General features: G+C 43.2%; 1 protein-coding gene across 1 annotated transcript in view; it reads left to right on the plus strand.

Annotated features, from left to right (window-relative positions):
* CIITA (class II major histocompatibility complex transactivator) overlaps positions 1–21,212 on the plus strand; it is a 123,194-nt gene extending 101,982 nt beyond the window's left edge. The window contains exons 11-22 of the mRNA XM_066576176.1: positions 169–228; positions 2,264–2,401; positions 3,718–5,305; positions 7,339–7,512; positions 7,980–8,048; positions 9,192–9,272; positions 11,644–11,736; positions 13,837–13,920; positions 15,504–15,587; positions 17,029–17,112; positions 19,157–19,245; positions 20,281–21,212. Of these exons, the coding sequence (XP_066432273.1) occupies positions 169–228; positions 2,264–2,401; positions 3,718–5,305; positions 7,339–7,512; positions 7,980–8,048; positions 9,192–9,272; positions 11,644–11,736; positions 13,837–13,920; positions 15,504–15,587; positions 17,029–17,112; positions 19,157–19,241 (2,540 nt within the window). The 3' untranslated portion in view covers positions 19,242–19,245; positions 20,281–21,212. The remainder of the gene's footprint in view (positions 1–168; positions 229–2,263; positions 2,402–3,717; positions 5,306–7,338; positions 7,513–7,979; positions 8,049–9,191; positions 9,273–11,643; positions 11,737–13,836; positions 13,921–15,503; positions 15,588–17,028; positions 17,113–19,156; positions 19,246–20,280) is intronic.
* The last annotated feature ends 3,744 nt before the right edge of the window (positions 21,213–24,956 follow it).

The raw sequence follows: 24,956 nt of genomic DNA on the forward strand, positions 1-24,956 counted from the left end.
TGAAAAAAAAACTGGTTTAGAATTTGCTGGATGTTATTTGTTAAATGTAGTCATAAGAGAATGGCATAGTGCTGTAGTGAGTCCGGTGACCTTAATGTTGCTCAGTAACAAGTCGCGTTGTACACATAATTAGGTCTAAAATATGTAATTCTGTGATTTGCTTCCTAGCACCTGCCCCTGGACCAGCACTGTCCTGTGTCTCAACTCTACCTCCTATCCCCGTACCTGGTGAGGATTTGGTTTAAATAGTCAATAATGTGCCAGATAATTGTATAGAGAGCAACCTCTGAGTGAAATTGTAAATGTTGATTCTTTTCCTAATATTCAAAGGTCTTACTCGATTTAATTATTTTCTTAAGTCCTGATCTCCATGCTTAAGAATAATACTCATATACTCACCTCTCCTGGCTCCCCAGCACCGTGTCTCCATTTTCTGTGTGTGGTCTATGTTGAAAGGCTACAGTCAACCTGCTTATGGGATATTCTAGGCTGCAGCAGCCAATCATTGATTTCAGCGCTTGGACATTGAAGTCTGTGATTGTCTGCAGCAGCCTGCGACCTCCCGTATACAGCTACACAGCGTTAGAGAGGAGGCCAGAGCTGTGGCGCTGGACACAGCAGGGAGCCAGGAGAGGTGAGTATACAATTGTTTATTATTGTTGCATATGGGAAGAAGAAATATAGAAAAAAAGGTTTAAGGGCTTAAACAGACTGGTGCATGCACTAATGTGCTCGCCACTACGGAGCATAATAGCACATAAACCAGTGGTTTATTTATTTTTGACTATTCTAACTCCGCACTAGTGCATGCAAGTTGCATAGTAGTAAAGTGCGAGAATCCGGCTAGTGAAAACAAAACTATTGAAATCAATGGTTTTTCTTCATCCCATGATTTTCATGGCCACAAATCGGGGCAAACTCATGGTTGTCTGAGGAAGCCCTGACTTGATCATCCCTTTTAAGACTATAGCTGAAGAAAGAACATCAGTTAGATTTCATGAACTCATTAGTTGTGGCCTATGTGTTTAACCCTTTATATATACTGCAATGTTTCACTCAAAAGTGTTGTTTTTTTTTAATTTTACTTTTTTTTTCATTATGTTTGAAGCCTTGTACAATGCCGTCTTTACGAATATAGCTTCGGGTGGCCTACACACGGCTGGGCTGGATCCCGCTGTGGGAATTCTCGCAGCGGGATGCGACCCATGCCCCAGTATTGACCTTATACTCACCTGTCCGGCGTCTTATCTCTCTGCACTGTGATGTGTTGGCTGGCACACAGCCGCAGATGTGCAGTGCAGAGCCGGCGCATCACCAGTGACGTTTCTGTATGGGCCTCTGCGAGGCTCGCACAGAAATAGGACATGCGCGATTTGTTTACCGTGTGAGTTTTTACGCAGTCAAATCACGGCTGTCTGCATAGGATTGCATTTTTTAATGCAATCCTATGGCAGCGGGCATGGGCGGAAATTCTGCGGGAAATCCTGGCTGGAAATTTCCGCTCGTGCGCAAGAGGCCTCACAGAACGCTTTTATACAGCTACCGTGAAGCTAAAATAACTTTTCAGAACTAAATATTGAATATGAGAATGGAGAATATGAATTCTCCACATCACCAGAGCTGATTTAAGGCTGTTTTCATTCCCAAAAAGGCTGCCAAGCAGATGGTACAGGCCCATTCAAGAGGCCGTATATTCAGGCCGTGTGCTGTCCGTGTATTTCACAGATAGCAGCACATAGCCCCATAATAGCCTATTGGGCTGTTCTCATTGTCAATACCTCACACACCTAACAATGGCTGTATGTCACTGAACACATGCAGTGTGCAGGATCCATCTATGTTGGACAAGTGTCTGTCCAATGTAAGTTACGCTGGAATGGGTGTCCATATGCTGTTCGATGCAAACTACACCCGAGGCCCTCTGGTGCAACTTGCATATGGCCATCAGAATGATGAATCTTAATGACAAAATAAGTAATAGCCAGAACTACTGGTGTTGGAGCGTATTGATGGTCCACTGAATCCCAAGTACTTCTCTTTCTGTGTGGTCTGGTTTTAATGGATCAGTCTCCCTCTCTTGCAGAATTACTGGAGGCTTCCATGTTATTGGGCATAGAAGTGGCTCTTGAGAGCTTAATATTGTGTATTGATTACTTGCAGCCAGCTGTAGAAAATCTCTTAATCCGAGTCTAGTTGTTTTTAAGTCTTTAATGCAAAACTTGAACTGATAATATAATGATGTGTTGTCTCCTTTTTGATCTAGAACACCAAACCCTTCCCACAAATACAAGCGTCCCACCGTCTCCTGATAGGAATGGCTCCTGCAGTCCTTTCGCACCCAGTGCAGCTGATTTGCCGAACTCACCAGATGCGGCTGCTATGTGCCACTTCCCCTCAATGGGTATATTCAACATCTATATTTTTAAGCTTTTTTGTGTATTAATCCATATTAGGTTGTGGTTTATTTGCACAGAACTAACCAAAATTTCCATTCTGTGAAATATGGGAGTTGACATAAGGATAACTTTTAGGAGAATCTTCAGTAGATTATGCAGTATGACTTAGAGATATCTCAAATAGCCTGCAAGCTGACTTTAGTTATACTGTAGAAGCATGAGATTGGTTATATACAACCAAAATTGATAGATTTCTTGACCTGTTTTTAGGTTTAAGTATATGAAAAAAAATTCTTCTTTCCAAATGACTGTTTTCATATATTTTTTCACAGTAACTCTTTATGCACTTTAGCCATTTAGACATTTTATGTATGAGTATGTTTATTCTTCCTAGAAATTGATACAGGGATTACAGACAAATGGAAGCAAACACAAGTTCACCCAGTACCACAGGAGAATATAAAGCATAGTAAGTTCACCTGTTCTCCTGTCTTGCCCTTCTATAGGCTGTCTAAATTGAGCCGATTTCCTTGTGGCCATGGACAGTCTATAGCAGCATGTTGATATTTTGTACCCCCATGTCTTGGTATTTACTGTAGTTGCATAGCCCTTTTTCTCTCATGAGGAAAGGGAACTAACTGGTGGTGACTAGTAAATAATGTTTTCTGCATCAAGTAGTAAATCCTAATTAGTCTGAAGACTAGAGATATCTGAGTTTGCCGTCATTGTTCATAGCTCTAGGAACAAGCGCTTTCATCCTATTCTTTGAGATCAGTAACGTTCATGAAAGAGAAGGGGTGCCATAGCAAAGAACAAAATGTACCTCTTATTAAGGTGTTAGATTTTGGTACACAGGACAGAAGGGTCTAGTGTTTGTTTTCCCCTCCACTCTTTTTCCATGACCCTTAAGACAGTTCCCAACCCTCATGTTTTAGCAATTTGGGTCCATCAGAGTGTAGGGCCTGATTCTCAGGAGCCCCACCAATGAAATTATTGGAAGGCCATGGTGCTTCAGTGAGTGCTGTTGCCTCAACATTGTTTACAAGTCACGGCTCTGTATATTTAATAGTGGTTATGCCTGGTACTGTAGCTTACTGCAAGTTAGCCCCAATTGGACTGAACTGTGACACCGGGCAGAGCTGCTACAAAATCAGTGGTAAACAATGAGGGTTGGGAGTGTTGGACTGCCACTGATCTAACAGTTATGGCCTATCCTAAAGATATGCAATCAATATCAAGGTTCAGGAAAACCCATTTAATTGTCTTACAGCAAATTCATGTGTTTTATCATAACTCACTTTTTTTTCATCTTGCAATTTAGAACTCGTGAACTCATTTATAGAAGCTCAGAAACAACTTTACCACAGCAAATTTGCATTGGAAAGAGAATGCCTGTATACAGAAACTGTGCTTGTAAACAGTAGGATCAACCTCGAAACTGGGAAGGTTGGTACCAAAACAGCAGAGAGGGAATTATTAAATTATGATTCGACTGAAAAAGAAACAGAGACCCTTGAACTCTTAAAACTGTTTGAGGACAAAGACAGAAAGGAAATGGAGACTAAAACCATTGCGCTACTGGGACAATCAGGAATGGGTAAAACTGTGCTTGCCAAGAAGATCTGCCATGAATGGTCGGCGGAGAAGTTTAATCAGTTCAGCTTTGTGTTTTATTTTGAGTGTAAACAACTGGATGCATGTAAGCAGTACAGCTTTAAAGACTTCCTTTTCAAGTTGTCTTCTTGTGCTGAAGAGAAGAGCCTTGATGTCTACCAGTATGTTCTGAGAAATCCAGAGAAGGTTCTTCTCATTTTTGATGGTTTTGATGAATTTCAGGACTCAGAAAGTCTTCTCCAAGGTTCCTTTACCACGTCGCCAAGTAAAACCAATAAAGTAAAGGACTTATTCACTGGCCTTTTCCAGAAAAAGCTACTACGTGGGTGCACTCTACTGATAACCGCAAGGCTCAGAGAAAAACTCAATCAGTATTTGGGAAAAGTTGACAAAATCATTGAAGTGATGGGATTTTCTCCCACTCAGGTGGAATGGTACATCAAAGAGTACTTTAAGGAAAGGCCGGATTTCAGTAATGCACTAGAATGGATTAAAGACTACCACTATGTGTTCAGCTACTGTTATATTCCTTTTATGTGTAAGACAATGTGTTTATTTGCAGAGGAGAACTTAGAGACTCGAAACAAAGAACTACCTTTGTCTTTAGCTGCCTTATTCGATGACTTGTTTAAGAAAAACTTGCTCGTTCCCGCTACTTGTTTTGGTGAAAGGACATCCGTACAAAACTGCACAGTAGACTTGGCATGTCTTGATTTTGAATCTGACAAAAAAATGGAAGCGGAACGGCAAACTCAAAAACTACCTACTGACACTGGAAATACTATGGAGCGTACGCCTTCCAATACACTCCTGCAGAACTTTTCTACAGCACTTCATATACTTGGCGGTAGAAATGGCAGGAATTTGCTCAGATATATTTCTTGTGATCCTAAAAAGAGACGGAACGAAGACATGGTGCGGAGGTTTCTGATTGGTCTCACATTTGACGACAGTGGAAATCTTGATTTAAAGTTCAGCGATCCTGCAAAAAAGCAGAAAAAACTCAGCGAGTATTTTCAAGCATTGCAGCTTTCAGCACTCTGCCCACGTAGGCTGCTAGAAGTTTTGCATTGTGTACATGAAACAGATAACCCGTACCTCATGCGTAGGTTAGCCGTAACACTGAGTAAAGAACTCTCCTTTGTGGACACCAGACTTACCCCACCTGATGTGTTTGTATTGACGGAGGTTTTGAAAAAGTCAAAAGCAAAGCTTTCTTTGGATCTCAGGAAGACGAGCATTGATCAGAAAGGTTTAAAAGAACTGGTGCGTCTGAAAAGTGTCAAATCATTCAGGTAGGCATGGATCATTAGCTAACTGGGGTTATTTTATGTTTCGGTTTATGTTATGTTTATGTTTTTGGTTAATTAGATAATTGTGTGCCAACTAAAGGCCCATTTAGACACAATGATTATCGCTAAAATTCGCTCAAAAGCCATCTTTTGAGCAATAATCGTTGTGTGTACCTGCACTGACATCATGCAGTTTTCGTTAAGCCGTCGCTCATCGTTGTCTTTCAGCGTCTTCTGAATCCTCCGCTCTGAGCGCCCGGCTGTATAACAGCCGGGCGCTCAGAGCGGAGAACAGCTGGATGCAGAAGACAAGCGGGGACACTCTGCTTGTCTTCTGCATCCTCCACTCTGAGCGCTCAACTGTATAACAGCCGGGTGCTCTGAGCGGGGAACAGCTGGATGCAGAAGACAAGCGGGGACACCCCGCTTGTCTTCTGCATCCTCCGCTGGCAGCGCAAGGTGATCACTCATCTTGAGTGATCATCTTGCGCTATAAATGACACAACGATTATCGCTCAACAGACATCTTTTGAGTGATAATCGTTGTGTCTAAATGGGTCTTTACACAGGTATCACATCAAGATTTCTCTATGATTACCTTGAAGGGGTCATCTGAGATCTGGGTGGATCTCAGAGAAAACTTTTTAAGAGTGCTGGATGTTGGTAAAAAAAATTTTTGCTTGAAAAAAGTTCTCTTGGTAGTGACAACACATCCATTGAGATGTCACATCACATGCTTATGGTGGCCAGTTATACCAGAGCCCTGTGATGTTGTATAGGTGTGTGCCACCATACAGTGACTCTATGTAGTACTCAATTACATGGGTATTCTTCCCTAGAAACATTGCTTCCAGGACAGAATAGATCAGTAATATAATATCCAATGGAAAATGCAGAATCAGACAGAAGAAGAGCCCTCTATATTCTGCTGTATGAAATGAAAAGCACACGGAGAAAGACTATGGCCCCAATTTAAATCAAATAAACAAATCTTCCAATATATTCCACAGCGTTTTCAGGTAATTTTATTTATTACTCCCCACCAAGCTGGCTGCCCATTTTACCGACCTCGGAAGGATGGAAGGTTGAGTCAAACTTGAGCCGGCTACCAGAACCATGCGGGGACTGCATTTCTGCTGCCTCAACTCTCTGCGCCACACAGGGCTCTTTACTGTACTTGGTCCTTAAGGGGTTAAAGGCGTTTTCCAGGACTAAACTATTGATGAGGTATCCTCAAGATAAGCCATCAATAGCTGATCAATAGGAGTCTGCCTCTCAGGATCCCGACTGATCAGCTGATTGAAGAGGCCACAACGCTCAGGTGAGACTATGACCTCCTCTCAGGCCTGTGATGTCTCATTCATTGGACATATGGTCTGAGAGCAGCTTAGTGAATGGGATTGAGCTGCAATACCAGGCATAGATGCTATGCAATGTACAGCGTTCTGCCTGATGTGAACTGAAGTGCAAACTCACCCCATCACCTCTGTCACTTCAATCAGCTGATTGTCGGGAATCCGGAGTAGTGGATGCCCACCGATCAACTATTGATGATCTATTCTGAAGATAGGTTATCACTAGTTTACTCCAGGAATATCCCTCTAAGTTAAAGAGAGAAATGTGATAGGGACTCACTTTGGTTAGTTGAATCACTGGTGCCATAAGGAATGGCAATGGCATCCTCTAACAAACCGTGATTATTGGGCCCAACAAAGCATGCAGAACAGCAGCAACATTTCTGAAACGGATGATGTCACCATGATATCTTGAGAATTGAGGACCTTCCTATTTTGAAATGCCTGCATTCTGTACTTGCATACTGTATGTAATATATGTTGGTACTGGATAGCAGAGCCTGGACATTAGACCGCTAGCAAATAGGGGTTATACTTTGTATAACAGTGCACACTGAGACAGTCACACTATTCAGGCCTTTGTATGTACCACTGACCCGCCAGCATGCTGTATATGAAGCTTGGGTAACAGAGGAGTGAACTTGCACTCATCAAGCTTGTTATATTTTTCTTTACCTACAGAGCCTCCCTCAGTGATACTGTTAACCTTTGGAAGACGTTGCTGGCTGATGGACAGAATATACTATTGAAGAAGTGCATCAGGAAATTCACATTACAACCTTTTAAAGTAGAAAGCATGAAAGACGTTGCAGATCTGACAGCTCTTGTAGACATCCAGAACGACATTTGTAAATGGTAAGGATTTATTTCAGGGTTTGTTCATATTGGCATCATTCCATTATTACAGGAGCCGTGATGCACATAATGTATACACTAACATGCAATAAGATGCAGTTTAAAGGGAACCTGTCATCATCTTCGAGCCCCATAAACTACGTTTTGGGGCTCAAGGGTGATAAAGCAGGACATCTGTGGAGCTGTGTGCGATACTCACCGTTACAGCGATGTGCCGCCATAAAGTTGGTGTGCGCACACAGCGTTACTCTTTTCAGCTTTCCCTTATCCAACTTTGCAGGGGCACAGCACTGGTATGGGGCACCAGGTGAGTATGAAGCACAGCTCCCTGAACTCCCTGTTCCATCACCTTTGAGCCCATAACGTAGTTTATGGGACTTGAAGTTGATGACCGGTTCCATTTAAGCTGTTGCTCCATTGCAAAATCATTCAATTGCTAATGATGCTCCCTTTGCATTTATTTCTAGCTCTCCAGATTCATCACTTGATATTAAGGAAATTCCTGCTGTGAAAAATCTGAACAGCCTCATGTTGGGGTAAGTCACAAAATACTCTTACACATGAGCTCTACTAGCTGCAATGAATGAGATGTGAATGCCCATAACACTACTGCAAAGCGTAGAGAACTGCTGATTATTCACAGTTTGCTTTACTATAGTGAATAATTGAAATAAATGAGTAATCTCACCTAAAGAGTTTTAGATTCAGTTAAATAAATTACAGTTTTATTCGTCATCCTCCATGCTCCCCCCAAAACTGGATTCCTTCTCCCTCTACTCTGCTTGTATTTTTGGATATAAGCAGAAATGTATTATTTCGTACAGCAGTAACACCCTCCTCAAGGGCCCTTCACACGGTCATAGGCGTTTTTACATGCGCCCGCTGGCAGCGTAAAAACGCGTGAACGGGAGCACAAGTCTAACGTTTGTGCGCCCGTTCAGATGGCATGGGTCCCATCACATACATGCCGAGCCTGCAATGCCATTGGGCCTCCCCTCCCTCCTCCTCGCCGGCTCACCACCTCTCTCCTCCCGTCCGTCTGTGTGCAATCTGAGGGGGCGGGGCAGGGGCGGAGCTACACTCCCGACTCTTGTCCGCAGCCAGCAATGGGAGGAGGCAGGATGAGGCTGAGCTTAGCTACGCCCCTGTTTCGCCCCCTCCCATTGCAAACAGCCAGAGGAGAGGAGAGAAGAGAGAGGGAAATTAGCAGTCACGCTGCTAAACTCCCTCCCACCTCCCTTCTCCGGCCGCTGTCATTACAGTATGCAAAAACATTGCAGTACACAAACATGGATAAGAAATGCATCCCAGAGAGAACAGAGAATGTGAATAACCTTTTGGTACCATTTTACTTTGTTTTCGTTTTTTTGAACCTTATGTGCTGCTCTTCACTATATAAAACAGCATTCTGCATTCTCACATTTTTCACCCCAATCATCTATGTTCTGCATTCTCCATTTCTCCAGATCTTTCTTCTATTCTTCATCCATTACTATTATTTTCTTTCCTCATCCTATTTAGTCATCGGTATCCAAGATCCATTGTGACAGACACAAATGATATCATCCAGAGAAGCTATATGATTGCCACATTGTCTTCTCCTTGCTGAGATAGTCTAGCATACATTGCCACTCAAACAATATACTGTTTTGTGAAGTAACCGTATACTTGTGTCTTAGGCTTGGGAAGAAACATGGACAAGATGGCTTCTTGAAGCTCGTGGAAATTCTTCCCAAACTGCCTGCTCTTCAAAAGTTAGAGTAAGCAAAGCAATATCCTAGAATAATGAATGTTTATATTATACAAAATACAATAACGGAAGCAAATTCAAATAGACCATACTTTATGACTACAGATGGTCCCCGACTTGCGAACAGGTTCAGTTCCAGGAACCTGTTCGCAAGTCGATTTGTTCACAAGTCGAACAAATGCTTGTATGGAGCAGAATCGCGGGTGGATCCCGCTCCATACAACGTCGGGTGCAGGCTGTTCTTACAGCGGGCACCCGGCGGCAGCAGTTCCGACGAGCCACGCCGCTTGTCTGAACTGTTAACACTTTAAATACCGCTCTGACAGCGGTATTTAAAGTGTTAACAGTTCTGACGAGCGGCGTGGCTCGTAGGAACTGCTGCCGCCGGGTGCCCGCTGTAAGAAACAGCCTGCACCCGACGTTCAGGGGGCCCGTACAGCGTCCCACGATGAGATCACGGGACGCTGTGCGGTTGCTAGGCAGCCGGGGACCTCCTGAAAGGCCCCAGGGCTGCCTATGCAGAGTGTCCATCAAGCGCACGGCTTGATAGGCGCTCTGCATAGACAGCCCTAGGGCCTTTCAGGAGGTCCCCGGCTGCCTAGCAGCCGCGATCTGACTGGACAGGCTTCTATCAGGCTTGATAGAAGCCTGTCCGGTCCCTGCACAGCATGATGTAATGCCATAGCATTACATCATACTGTGCAAAACAGATAGTTCGTATCTAGCGAAATTCGTAACTCGAATGTTCGCAAGTCGGGGACTATCTGTACTGTGATTTTTGGAAAAATGTGCTGATTTCTTCATGTATGTTAGTTTGTAAGTGATAAGTGGCGATTATTAATTATGTATATTTAATACCTTAAACACCTGTATGGCTGTAAGGTTTGTCCACACTTACAGTAAAGAGCAGAACATTTTGGTGCACTTGTCACAGCAGTGCGCACCCTCTGCAGCCTTTCTTGTCACTCCCTGGCTAATCTCTTTCTCCCACAGCACTGTGAGTGCCTAATTAACATATACATAAATATTTGTATGTACATTTCCTATTCCGCAGACATCTTTTCCCCATGATTTGAGCCATAATCGTTGTGTGTAAATGGGCCTTAAGTAAATCCAGCCCTGATATGAAGTGTATGTTAGATATAATTATTATGATTCCCAGTTTTTACTAATTTGCAAAAAGAGGTTACATCAAGCTGTGTCAGGCATGTTCTGATGTTATTGAAGGCGGTCCATAAGGGGAGGGGTGAAGCCTTACCACCCCTTACTGGTTTTACTTTTGCTTATATAAGTGTTTTCACAGTTTTTTTCCTCGTTATTATCTGTATGAAATCTAGTACATGGAATTTATGCTGTATTACTAGCTGTCACCACTAGATGGCAGTGCCATACAGAAAAGTGTCAGAAGGGGGTGATAGGAGGCTGAAAGCAGGAAGTGCAGTCAGTGTGTGGCAGGAGCCTCATGGATTACCAGGGGAACCTGCTTAGCCATCCATTAGGCTGCAAACACCTGAACAGTGGGTGTCCCGAACAGCAGATCCTCACCAATCTGATATTGATGACCTATCCTGAGGATAGGTGATCAATATCGAAGTCCTGAAAAACCCCTTTAAGAGTTGAAGTGCTACATTGTAAATTGCAGTTAACCTCTGTCAAGTTAAAGTGGTCTGTTAAGATAGCACTGATTTGTGTGAAGATAAAATGCTTGTAAACTACTGTTACCAATGTACTACTGTATTGTTGCTGTTAACAGCCCTTAAAGAGATGGTGTCCTTGTTAATAAGGACTAGGGTTAAGACAGTGTTGACCACTCTGTGGTCTGGAAACATACTTTTGTTGTGCAGAATGCAGTTGGGAGAGAATTCAATAAAAGGTGTGAAAGGTAGTCCCCTAGTGGTCGCGAGGAGCCATGGAGGCGCTGGGCAGATCTGTGTGAAGTACTAGTGTGAAACTACAAGATACTTCTAGGCGGGGCAGATTGTGGCACAGAGTAGGCCACCAGAGACCTACAAGTGGAAGATGGCTGCCACTTTGAGTGCAGTCTCAGTGGACTGCGAAACACTCCTTAGTCTGCAGAGCTTGGTAGAAAACTCCTGAAAAATGCAACCTTCAATGGTTTTGGGCCATCAAGTGTGACCTGTAACCATCAAGTTTATTGAACCACTCTGTGGGTCTATATAACCATCAAAGATTTGTGCCGCTGTTGTGTATGAAAGAAACTAATCTGTTGGACAGCCAGTGTTCTGCGACCATTTATTGGAGGGGAACCTATGAATCACTGCATATGATTATAAGATATTTCACATTGTAGACCTTCAGGTGATTGTTAACTTTGTTAACATGTATTCCATTTTAGATAATGTTTTTTGTTTTTCCTCTAGTTTATATAACCTGACAGAAAACTACATCGGCGACAAAGGAGTGGAGAAACTAGCAGAGAAAATTCCAGAACTACGATGTCTTCAGACCCTGGAGTAAGTATTAGAGAATCATTAATACGTTCGTGGAAGGGTTATAAATTATACAGTATTAGAGGAAAGGAATGTTGATTTAGGATTTTGGCCAGAAGTTCGACAATTTGACCCCTTAAGAACCAAGCTGTTTTGTACCTTAAGGACCAGACACTTTTTAGGGATTTTACCCATGTGGTGGTTTAACTGCCCTATTTTTTTTCCTTCAGCTACCAAAATTATTTTTGCTGTGTTTTTTTCCCCCGTGACATATGGGACTATTTTTTATATCTTTTTCACTGACTTTTTTTTCCGTTTTTTAGTTTTATCGGAGGTAAAAAGCTAAAAAAAAATTTATTTTTTTAAAATTAGTATATTGACGCTAAAATAAAGTATCGGAACACGTTCCTCATTTTGTTTTGGACGTTTTGATATATAATATGTATGGTTTTGGATTATAGGGCACATATGGCGACTGTTTTGGTTTGAGTCGGCTTTGGGTTATTTTCTTTTTTATGTATATATTTTTATTTGATTCTGTAATTTTATTTTACTTAATTATGTAACTATTTTTTTCCTATCTATGTCCCTCATGACGTCACATAAGACCTCTGGGGGACATTCACAGGGTCTTTTTTTCTTTTATTTGACATTTTTGCACTGTAGCTGGAGCATCCATAGGAGCAGCATCCATTAGGAGCCCCAGTTACAGAGAAAACATCCCCCTTTTGTAACAATAGTCACTGGCAGAGCTCATCGGGGTCTGTTAGGACCCTGCAGCTCTGCTGTGCCAAGGGAACCCGGCGGCCACATGACCGCCGGCTCACGTAGTGGAAGAAACACTTCCACTTTTACTCTTTAGTGCATAGCACTCATTGAGCTCTGTGTACTAGGGAAAGGAGAAGGCAGAAGGGGTTAAAAAAAATTTCTCCCTCCTCCTCCTGGTTATCAGTTGTGACTAACAGCTGACAACCCATCCTGCTTCTCATTGATTGTAGAAGCTTTAGTCCTGTGGGTAATTTTACTATTGGCTGGGATTAAAGCCCAGGACCAAGCGCTGTAAATTTACTGTGATTGGTCTTTAATGGGTTAAAGGTCATTCAGGTTATGGACCAAGCACAATAAATGTATGGCGCTTGGTCCTATGCTTTAATTCCCCACCGATAACAAAAATACAGCATGGAATTAAAGCTTCTGTTCCTGCAATCAAGCAGGAACAGGTCAGATCCTCAGCTGTCAGACACAGCTGAGAAACCGGAGGAGAAGGGAGAAGCATTTTTTGACCTCTTCCGCCTTCTACTTTCCAGGCTACATGGAATGTAGCTTAATGAGTACTATGTACTAAAGAGAGAAAGCTGAATTTTTACTTCCACTATTCGACCCTGCGATCATTTAACTGTGAGGTGCCCCCTGACGCAGCAGAGCTACGGGATCCCTGCAAACCATGATCAGCTCTGTTATTGATTATTGTCACTACAGGGAAATATTTTCCCCTGTAACTGGGTCTCCTGTGGATGCTCTAGCTACAGTGGAAAAGTGGGACATTGCCTTTTTTCTTTTAGCGCTCAGTCAGACAAGCACATTTTATACACATTTATAGGTGTGTGAAAAACAAATGTTGACCGAAGCTTCAGACAGGTTTTTTATTCGCACTTGTTGTGCGGTCACACGATGGTAAAATTCACAAATATAATGCGGCCCCATTGAAAGCAATAGGAGAGGATCGCTATTCCCTGCTGCGGCTGTGACAGCTGCAGCAGGGGGTTCCTTGGATGTGAAACCACTGGATGCTGTCACATCCAGGGGTTTCACCTTGTTGTCAATGGGGCCGGCGGTAGCAGAGCTGGCTCCATTGAAAACATAGGGAGAAGATGAGCTCCTCTGCCACAGCAGGGGATTCTTTCATTCCTTCATCTCCGCGGGGAGTCCCCCCATTACTGAACACTGTGACAGGAGTGATGCCAGTGCTAACACTCTGTTAGTAAATTGCACTATGAGCTGCTGATTTTAGCATTCCTTCAATGCGGAAGCCTAAAAACCTGAATGCTAAATATGTATAAAATCTGTTACATTGTTCATCATATTAGTAAGAACTCAAGCTAACGATCTTTATGTTTTACCCAGTCTGTCGCAGAACAATATTACTGGTGTGGGAGCAAAGAAACTAGCAGCTGCTCTCCCATCTCTGCACTCATTGCAGACACTGAGGTAAGTGGAGAATGAATGTACATGGACTGTCATAGTGAACGCTGCTTTCTATACAATTCATTTTGAAACTCTAGAACCAGATTTGTAGACATGCCAGTATATAGCACACTGCGTTTCCTGTATTTGTCTCTCAGAATGAGCTCATATCATAAAAGTTTGCTGTCTGTTATAACACGTTTTAAAAAGCGTTTAACAGACGGGCTATTTCTGTTTTGCAGATTATCATCATGGTTACTCCTGCAGGGTAAATGATGATAACTGCAAGTGCTGCTTACAGTATTTTCTGTTACCATTGTCATGACAGTAGCAAATCGTATATGTATGATGGATGCTTTGGTATTGATCAAAAGTTTGAAAATGAAAGAACATTGCTATTCAGTAGACTGAGGGTTAATCATTGCACATATCTTAGGCTGTAAGGCAGAGGACCATAAGGCTAGGCACAATATATGAGATGATGATCAGAAGTCCGATTGTTACTCTCACCTATTAGTAGACAAACAGTGACAATACTAGTCATTGTAAATTGCATCCATATAGCTGAATAATTGGACACAATATTGGTATATTACTGACTAAAGGATCTTTAATATTTGAGAACTGACAACAGCCTGTGGTTAATGCTCAGCTGGGCACCATCACCAGAAAACCAGGTTGGAATTTCTTCCTACTTTGTGGAGATTTTTGCCTTCCCCTGGATCAGTGTGGCAGCGTATTAGGCTGATGGAAAAACGTCTTTTCAGCCTTTCATACTGTGTTAGGGATTATTCAGACGTGGTTTTCACGCCTGGCCAATATACGCTGTCCCTCCCACTCACTGCTCTCTGCTTCTCTCCTCCCCTCCAAGCGGTTTGCAATGGGAGTGGGCATGGCGGGGGCAGAACTAAGCTCCTGGCCCCTCCCCTTGTCCATAGCCAGCAATGGGAGTAATCGGGACAGAGCACAGCTTAGCTCCGCCCCCGTGCCGCCCACTCCCATTGCAAACGCAGGAGTGGAGGAGAGAGGCAGAGAGCCGGTGATTAGGAGGGAAAGGGGGACTACTTAGATCGAAGCGGCCGATATATGCTCGTGGGAATAAGCCCTTACTATGTATGAGATGCTGCAAACAGGGTAGGCTGTATATTGTTCTCTATTACACACATTACTGTATCTGCCACACTATTTGCAACTCAGCAAACCTGCCTCTGTAGTAGGCACTGCAGCATGCATCCAACTGACATGTTTCATTTAGCAAACCGGCATCATCAGGGGTCATGGGCACAAAGAACATTCCCAAATGGACATAATGCATTAGAAACATTATTAAGCTTTGAATGGTTATTGATATGCTATGTAGACCGGCTCTGTCTGCCAGGGTTAGAGTTGGCGACAATATCCAGAAGTCAAGTGAATTTTATTAACCCGGGGGGGATAATGTGCAGAAACAACTGCTAGGTTACACTTAGAACATCCTAAAGTGTTGTTGTTATGTTGAAACAAAGTAGAACTGCGCCTATCCTGATCGGTGGTCTCCACTCTCTGATTACTTACTTATATTTTGTGTAAAGGCAGAAAAAAACACCGCTTTTGTTTCTCATTTGCAGCTTATATAATAACATTGTCTGTGATACGGGAGCTGAAGAGTTGGCCAATATACTTCCTGATATGACATCACTCGAAGCATTACAGTAAGTACAGACAGACAAAAACATCTATCATTAATCAGGTTTGCTGAGTACAGAAATTGGTGGCATGTCACCAGGATATTCCATCCGTGCTGAATCAGTAGCGGTCTAGTTTCTCTGACCCCTGTTGCTAGAATAAAGTGGCAGAAGCGCTAGGAAAATGGTGCATTTTGTCGGCTGTCATCTCTGCTATTTCCAAAGGCTGCATAGTTGGCTCGTTATAGTCAATGGCAAACGATATGGCATCTGGACAAAACTGAGCGTCAGGCTGCATCCCTTCTGTTTTAGACATCTGTGGCTCAGAAAGATGATGGGATGCAGCATGTAGCTTCACACAGCCAGTAAGTGCACAGCAGACTCACCGGCACTTTCCTGCCCTGTTGCCTTGGTTTTAAATAGAGGCTTGCACAGCCTTTTCCAGATTGTTAGGTTTTACTGCTTCCAAGGTCTGGAAAAAAAGCATAAAAAGTGTTTTCTCCATCTGGGACATTTATGGCATGTTGACATATGCGATAAATGTAGAAAAAAAAGGTAGACAGCAGCACTATTGTGTAGAAAACCAAACTCGGTGAGGAGTGTCTATAGACAAAAAATGCTCGCACTTCAGAAAGGGTCTGGACCACAGACCCAACGCAGGATACCCAAAAGTAGAGGTGAGTGCAGCAGCAGAATATTGTAAAAATATCAAAACTTTATTCCTCCATTGTGCATAAAATAGCGATGTTTCGACCAGTGCTTCACTCATCTCTACTTTTGGATATACAATAAATGTGTGACTTGGAGGTTACATTTTTGGTGGCCACAAATATGGAGCCAGCTACACAGTGCCTCCATAACAATGCCAGCTACATACTGCTCTCCTTCTTTCTCCAGTAGCACCAGTGCATGGAAAATACATCTAAGCAACAGGTAGAGAGAGGGCGCTCATATGTTTCTTTCAAGACTTGCACCAATACCTATGATCAATGCAGGAAAGAGAGAACGGAAATGCGATCTAATGATGGCACTCCATTCTTTAGACCAGAAGGATGCGGATGTCTTTTGACAGTGGTGTCTTCTTTAGTTATTGAGATCAGACAAATGTGTGTCCTGATGATTGGGGGCCGCACAGAACAGCATCCCGGGCCACATGCACCATTTCCACTCCTCGCAGCTGACAGATCATTCTGCTGTCATTTTAAGGACAAATGTAGATAGTCCTACCCGCTAATACACTATCCTGGAGATATAGTTTATTTTACACATGGTCCTATTACGAATCTTCAATTGCTGAGTTGTATGTTCTGTAATATGGCATCCATAGAAGTCTGTGGAGTCCAGCTGTTCAAATCAGTCATGGATTTTTTTCAATACAGAATCCATCATTTTTTGTTTCTTCTGTTTCAAATGAATTTACTTTTCTTTAGTCATTTAATGTTTTTTTTGGGTTTTTTTCTGTCTGAAGTTTGGATTGCAACATAATCACATGTACTGGAGCTGAACAACTTGTAGCAAGTCTTCAGAAGTGTCCAAAAATGAAGAAGCTAAGGTATGAGCATGGTTTATGATGAGAAGAAATGGCGCCATCAGCTGTCACATCTACAGAATGCAAAGCAACATTTCTAGCACACAATATAAGCTTGATCTTAGTATAACAGTGTGATGGACTCGGACCGATGAGAAAAGACGTTTTGATGCATTCAGTTAAAATACATATTTTAATAAATGTAGATTTTTGCATTTCTGTCAGTGATGCAGTTAATCATTTTATTCAGGCCTTTTGTTAGTTCTAAATGTTTAATGTAAAATAGTGATCTGAACGTGTTTGTGCAGGTATTTGCACGCAAGACAATCTTGCCCATTTAACACAAAGGTGTGAAGCCATTGATTTCAATGGCTTCTTTCTCATGAGCATGATTGTCGCCCGCAAATCGCGCGAGAAAAAATACCACTTGCCCCATCTGTACGCGTTGTGCGCTGTAAAGGCCCTTTTGAAATATTTGGAGATTCAAAGTTGCCTTAGTTGAAACGCACGAATTTGTGAGACAGCAACGAGGCAAAATAACATCCTCTCCTGAAGAAGTCATGTTCCCAAGCTCTATCTCACAAATACAGACAGAACCTGACGCACGGCAGAATAGCGTCCGCCACACCTGTCACCTACTTATAGTCTCTTGCAGTGGCCGGGGGCAATGATGACAAGCACTGATCTCACCTGGGTTTTTTTTGCGTGCGCAATATTGCTGGCTGTGAACGAAAGAAAATACGCCACATCGATGAAGACCTCTAACTTTTCATGCGCAAATACGCTCCGTTGCGGTGAACGTATTTGCGCGTACGCCATGTGAAGGAGCTGTAAAATACATAATTTAAAAATCCAAATTTTTGTACTAATGACATTTATCCCCTGTCTACAGCAGACATCTGAGTTCCCCATGTGAATGAAGCAGTGGTGCACACCCATGATCACAGCTCCATATACTTCTGTGGGATGGAGGAAGATGGAAGCGTTCAGCAATCTTCCTCCATCTCATAGAATCAAATGGAGCAGCGGTCATGCATGTGGACCATCACTTCACTCACATGGAGAACTCAGGGGGTGCAGATGTCAGGATTGCTGCAGGTCCCAGCCATTGGACCCCCAGCGATGAGACATTTAATATTTATTCCATATCCAACAGATATGGGATGAATCTCATTAGTATAAAAGTCCCTTTTACCCCGACATCACAATTTCAGGAAAACCAAATTCCCTGTTCCTCACCATCACAATGGTGGGATGGGGAGCTAGTATGAAGTGCTGGCCAAGCATGCACACTGCTGCCCCACATAGCTGTTTTGCAGCTGCCAGAACAGCCCACTACTTGCAATTCTTTTCAGCGGCCATCCAGGTTCGAATTTTGGCACGTTCACTTTATAGGACACACTGACTTTTCCCCCCACTTTGGGGGAAAGGGGGAAGTGCATCTTATAAAGTGAAAAATACGGTATACATTGGTGGCAGTGGGGGGACAACACATATATATAAAAAATACCTCTTTCCTGCCACCGCTCCAGTCTACTTTGCCTGCAGCGATTAAGTGGTTGTCTGCCCACATAATTGCCACAGCCTATGAGAGGCGCCAGCAGGGGGCATCATCAGAGACATACCAGAGACCTGCCAGGGCTTCGACATTAGAAACCTACCTGACCAGTTTATGAGACATCACCAGGCCAAAAGACCCAGTGACGTCACCTGTTAGATGCCGTGCCGCGGCAGTGCCAGAATGGCGTACCGACTCCATGGTGAGAATAACGCTTTGGTATAGTTTTGGGCACGGTGGTGGCCAACATTTTATTTTTAAAAATTAAGTCATTAAAGTCTTACTGTTTAGTGACTTTTAGTGCTTGAGGTCATTCTAAAATATTAGTGTCAGTGATAAGGACTACTGCGTAACAGGTGGAGTAAATATGTCGCCAGTGTAAAATCTAGCTGCATGTTGTTTGTTCTCTCTGCTGTTCTTTACTCTGGACATTCTCTACACAAAGGGAGTAAAGATCATTAACCATAATTGTGACCCTTCAGCCTTATGTATGGCTTTGTATCTCCGCAGGATGTATAGTACGTTAATCCCTCATGCCACTCTACAGCGGTTTCAGCTGCGAGATCCACGAATCGGCTGTGTCAGCATTGGGTGATAAGGTGATTATCTTATGGGGTGTGTACAGTATATATTATGTATAATATCAAATGGCTAAGCACTGCATGTAATACAAAAGCCCAGTTATTATCTACTAGCATGTTCATCGCAGGGTTTTGTTGCAAACAACAGATCCGGTTTTCTCCAAATACGGCTGCAATATAGAATGCTTATGTGTTTTACGTGCGATCCATAGACTTCAGCGGGCTTTTACCATCCACAAAAGAGATGAAAGTAGTGCATGCTGCATTCTTAACATACTTGCATATTAGATTCATAGATTAACGTTGGCTCCATATTACAGACAAAGATAAATCCGGATGGAAAACTGATGGAAAATACCTGCATTTTAAATCACCTCGGTTGGTGCAATTGTTTTGACACAAACCATTGGTCCACGTGAAAGAAAGTGCATTTAGGAATACCTTCATTAAGTTTTATGGGTGTTGTCTATGTGATATAAGGACAGCACATGGATATGTAATATGTGAGTAAGGGCTCAGGCCAGAGTTGTATGTGAGTTGCACCCGAGAAAGTCAGACACAACTTGTATTGGACAGCATACGGGTAACCCATCCATACGCTGCCCCATGCCCATGGACACTATAGATTTGATGTGCTGTTCTTATCTGTGAAAACGGACAAAAATAGGACATGCTGTGGGTTTTTTTCACACTGACTATTGAAAAATAGGACAAGTGTACAACCTCATAGGCTATATAAATATATAAAAGCCTGTAAATATTAGGTTCCTGAACTGCTGGCAGCATGGTGCTCAGGATTTGAGTGCCGATGCCAGAAGGACAGGCAGTGGCGCCTCTCATTGGCTGCAGCGGGTCCCTGATTTCCAGTGATATCCTCTGTCACAACAATCAGCAGGGACCACAGCGGCTGCAGCGCTGGACCTCCGCGGTCACGAGGGGTAAGTATACTTCAGTTTATTGTGTTAATGCAGGCAGTGCTATTGAACATCTGCTGTGCACCACCGGGCTTACTGTACAAGTCATCTTACAACATTTATTTTTTTTATTTTACAGCCTGGAAATGAAGAAAACCAAAGAAAACAGATTCTTATTAATAAAATGGTCAAGGTTGAAATGAAAAATTGAAAGATTTGCACTATTTGTATATTTCAAAATTGAACTAATGGTCAATTCAGAAATGTTTGCTTTTCTCATTCATGCCACAATAGCAAAGCATATTATTGTTGGGAGATGAACGTGGGGCATGGCCAAATAATATCCTGTGTGACCGGCTCATAGATTCAGTATATAGAGAGTCACATCATCATTATATGACCTGCGCCTAAAGAGCATTTCCTCCTTAAAGTAAAGTGGCCCTCCGGTCCTAGGACCAAATTTTGTCGGGGGACTAGAAGGGAAGTGTTATACTATTTGCTGCTGTTTTTTTCAGTTTGGTCACCTATCCGCCTGTCCCTGGGCCCTTTTCATATGTCCAAAATGACCACAGTGATTCTTAGACTACCCAATGCATACTGAACACTGATGGAACATCGGTAGTCTAAGATATCACATGCTGCCCCTGAGCAACACTGGCCAATCAGGGAGCAGCATCTGAATACCGATAGAGTAGTGACAGGAGCGCCATACCATGGCCATCTTGGATGCATGTAGAGGGATTCCAGGAACAGGTGGATCTCCAGCAATACGGCCATAGAAGTGGATACCAGGTAATATAACCCCTCCGATGCTTTGGCCCGCTGGAGAAGTTGGACATTCTGTATGTAGATGTAATGTTTGTTGACTCTATTGATATATGAGAGTCACTATTTGTCTTTTCTCTATGAATTAATTCAGAATATGTGTAACATATGGAGTAATTCTAGTTTCTATGTCCGGTGGCCGTGAGGAGTGTTCATGCACTGTAGCGTTATGTTTGCACTATATTGTACAGATTTGTAAATGTTATTTTCTGTTTCAGTCTTTCTTTGTTGCTTTAAAATTTGAAACCCTCTAATTCACACTTGTCAAATGATGGCGCTATCTCCTCCAAAAACTGACAAATCATGTAGGTTTCCGCCTACCTTCCATAGAGCAATGCTTGTACAGTATACTAGGAGATTGCACCAACCATTACAGCTAGAAATACATTCCCATACATTGTCTAGTCGATCCTTAGTATGTAGAATGTGTGCTTCCATTTATGCCAGCCTATGACATTCATTCATCACTATGACAAGTCGCCTCCATTGTAAAACATGTTGTATTTAACAACTTGTGACGCGTTAGAATATTATTATTATTTCCTTGGGAAAGTCCATAAGCAAAATAACCAAACTGTATTGATAAAAGAAAATGGCATGCTGATGCAGACCCACTATAGCACTAAAATATGCCTAATGTAAGGACTTTAGCCATTTTCTGTATACAGACCAATATGCTTTCTGAAGATATATCCTTGCTTAGTGTGACAGACTAAAGGTATGTTCACAAGGCAAGAATTTGCTGCAGATCCTACATCAGTCCCATGGCCCTGTTACTATCAGTGGGATTCTGTACCATAAACTACCGCTCAGGTTTTTTCCACACTTGCCTTTCAAATCCAAGTGCGGAGAAAAGAAGTGACATGTCAGTCCTTGACGCGGATTCCGTGCCAATGCCACTTGGACTATGTCTCAGGAATTTTGCACTTTCATTTGCCCGTTGAAAGGGACTGAATTAGCTGCTGATCGCGGGTCTCTATGTGTATATCCATGGCAGAAATCATGGGGTCTTTAGAAGTGGAATATACACAGAAAAGCAACAGATTCTACCATGTAAGCATACCCTAAAATGGCTATAAACCTAAGTTTTTAGCTGGCGGATTGCACTTGGAAGCCATATTTAAAGCACTCACTATACTAAGCATAAGGTGCCTTCGCTACTACCTCCGGAAAGATAGCAAAGTCTGGAGAGACACCATGTTGCCTATCTGACATAGAGCAATAGAGGAACAATAAATACCAAGGCCAACTTCCACACACCCAGCGGGGACTTGATGTTGACCACAGGCTCGCCAGTTTACCCCGCAGTTTGTGAATGAAGGATATGTTGTATCACTGGAGCATATTCTGCATATAGACCATTAAAACTGTTAGATCTTCCAAAACACTGATACAGAAATCATCTACATTTATAGGGTTGTAGATTTTGATAGGCTAAGAATAGTACTCAGGAAATGATTTATTAAAGGGGTTGTGCCACTAGCAGTTTCACCAACTCTCCACAACTACCATGGGTCGGCCGCTGGAGGTTTCTGTCTACTAGAGCAATTGTATCGAGTAATATGCAGAATGTTTCTGAATACACACAGCAGTGCGACCGGTCTGTACAAAAAGGAGTGGCAAGAGGTAAGACAGAATCATGTCATACACATTACCTTTCCAAGATAAGACAAAAGTATGAAGCCCTTTGACAAGTGCCGTGTACAACAGCAGAGTAGCAACAGCCCGTCCACAAACTACCTCTTGCCACTCCTTTTTGTAAGGACCGGTCACACCGCTGTATGTAAAGGCCCATTTACACAGAACAGTGATTGCTCAAATTTTGCTTAAATGGCAATTTGAGTGACAGCTTTGAGCGATCACTTTGCATAAGCTCTTAAGTAGCTAATTAGCTACTTAAGAGTTCATTGCTGTGTAAATGAAGGCAGAGCAGGATACCATTGATAGCTCTGAGAACAGCAGAAGTGCTGACAGCTGCTTTGTTCTCTGAGCTGTCAGATGGTATCCCGCAGATATCTTCGAGCGGGATACCAGCTGAAAGAATACTATCATCGGTGCCCTTTATTTAGCTTGCTATTTTCCTTGCTGCACACACTATTCCTGTTTTTCTTGTATACTGTAGTCATTAAATGTTGTTACACTGTATAGTAATGTATTATATTCAGAAGGGTTTTTTTACTGTGTAATAAAATAAATTGTGCCTTTTTTTTAAATAAACATTTCTAGCAAATGTTTGTGCGGTGTGATTGTCACTATGACTCTGTACCCGGCGCATCGCTGATAGCACGAAGAACCAGAATAAGAAGCTCCGCAGCTCTTCTCCACCCCTAGAAGTGACTATGGCTAATGGTGAGGAGACCGCAGCATAGGAGGATGGCTATGAGGCTAGCCAAACACATAATGTAGCTGTAGAGAGACACATTCCCCCGACCCCCAATCCTCCATACATGTAACATGTTTGCAGTAGGGAGAGAGGAGTGCTTACAGATGGTGTAAGAAATCGTTCACACAAACAATATCACTCTTTGCTCGGGCGTTCAATTTAAGCACAAAGATGAATTGTTACTTTTTGGGGTTTTTTTACAGGATCGTTCAGTCCGCGGTACCAGCGAATGAGAACGACTGAACAATTAGAATTTAAACCAAACGATTAACAAACGAGTCAACAATGATTTTTATTCTTGCATGTGATGAAGGATAAGCACACGAATTATCGTTCATCGTTTGCCGTGTTTATACTGAATGATTATCGCTTCAATTTGAAATATTCAATACATTTTTTGTACGATAATCGTTCCATGTAAAAGCACCTTTAGTTCTTGCAGACACTTCTTGCGGCGCCATTGAAAGCAAAAGGATTGCGATGTTGAAATTCAATTGTCAGGGATCTGGGGTCTGGGTACTGTGAGTCCCTGAACTTCCTGCAACCCCTGTCCCTACCTACTTGCCCCCTAGGCTATGTCCTAGGGCGACAACTGGGCGACAGTCCCTAGCCTGGCTAAGGATGCGGGGCAGAAGTCAGACACACAGACAAATATGAAAAACAAACAAACACAAGGCGGGCGGTCAGGCAATCCGGGTTGGCAACAGAGAGGTACACGGTACAAGTGGTCAGGCAGAAGTAGAGTCAAAGTCCGTAGCAACAAGTCAAGGCAGGAAATCCAAAGCAGGGAACGGGGGTGTAGCTGGAGACCAAACATACACTGGCAATCTTCATAAGGAACTGAGCAGTTTAAATGCTGTCAGAACTCCCACCCCAGCAACTGATTGGGGCGGGGAGCCTGACAGCAGCAAGACCCAGACATAAGGCAGCAAGTGCAGCGACCCAGACGTCCAGCAGCGAGTGCAGAGCATGCTAGTCAGGATTTCATGGCAACTGGGACGCGGCACGGGACGGCATCTGCCACTTCCCCAGCAACCTGATTACCCAGGCGCCACCCCTCTGAGCACGGGAGCACGCGCCCGGAGCCGGCGTCCAGGCCCCAGGTGGCATGGGGAGTTCACAAGGACCGGGACTCCCCTGCATTATATCCCAGCAGTCCGGGTGACAGGATCAGCGGTGCAGGCACTGAGCCCCAGAGAGCCGCTGGTCCTAACAGTACCCCCTCTTCTACGGGGGGGACACCGGACCCCCATACCAAGGAGCGGGCTTGAGAGGGAATGCCCTGTGGAATAGTTGGACTAGACCTGGCAGGGACCCACGTCCTATCCTCATGGCCAAACCCTCTCCAGTGGACCAAATACAGATAGTCCCCGACTTGCGAACAGGTTCCGTTCCAGGAGCCTGTTCGCAAGTCGATTTGTTCACAAGTCCGAACAAATGGTTGTATGGAGCGGGATCACGGGTGAATCCCACTCCATACAATGTCGGGTGCCGGCCGTTCTTACAGCGGGCACCCGGTGGCAGCAGTTCCAACGAGCCGCGCCGCTTGTCAGAACTGTTTACACTTTAAATACTGCTATGACAGCGGTATTTAAAGTGTTAACAGT

This window comes from Eleutherodactylus coqui, chromosome 8, assembly GCF_035609145.1.
Source record: "Eleutherodactylus coqui strain aEleCoq1 chromosome 8, aEleCoq1.hap1, whole genome shotgun sequence".
NCBI lineage: Eukaryota > Metazoa > Chordata > Amphibia > Anura > Eleutherodactylidae > Eleutherodactylus > Eleutherodactylus coqui.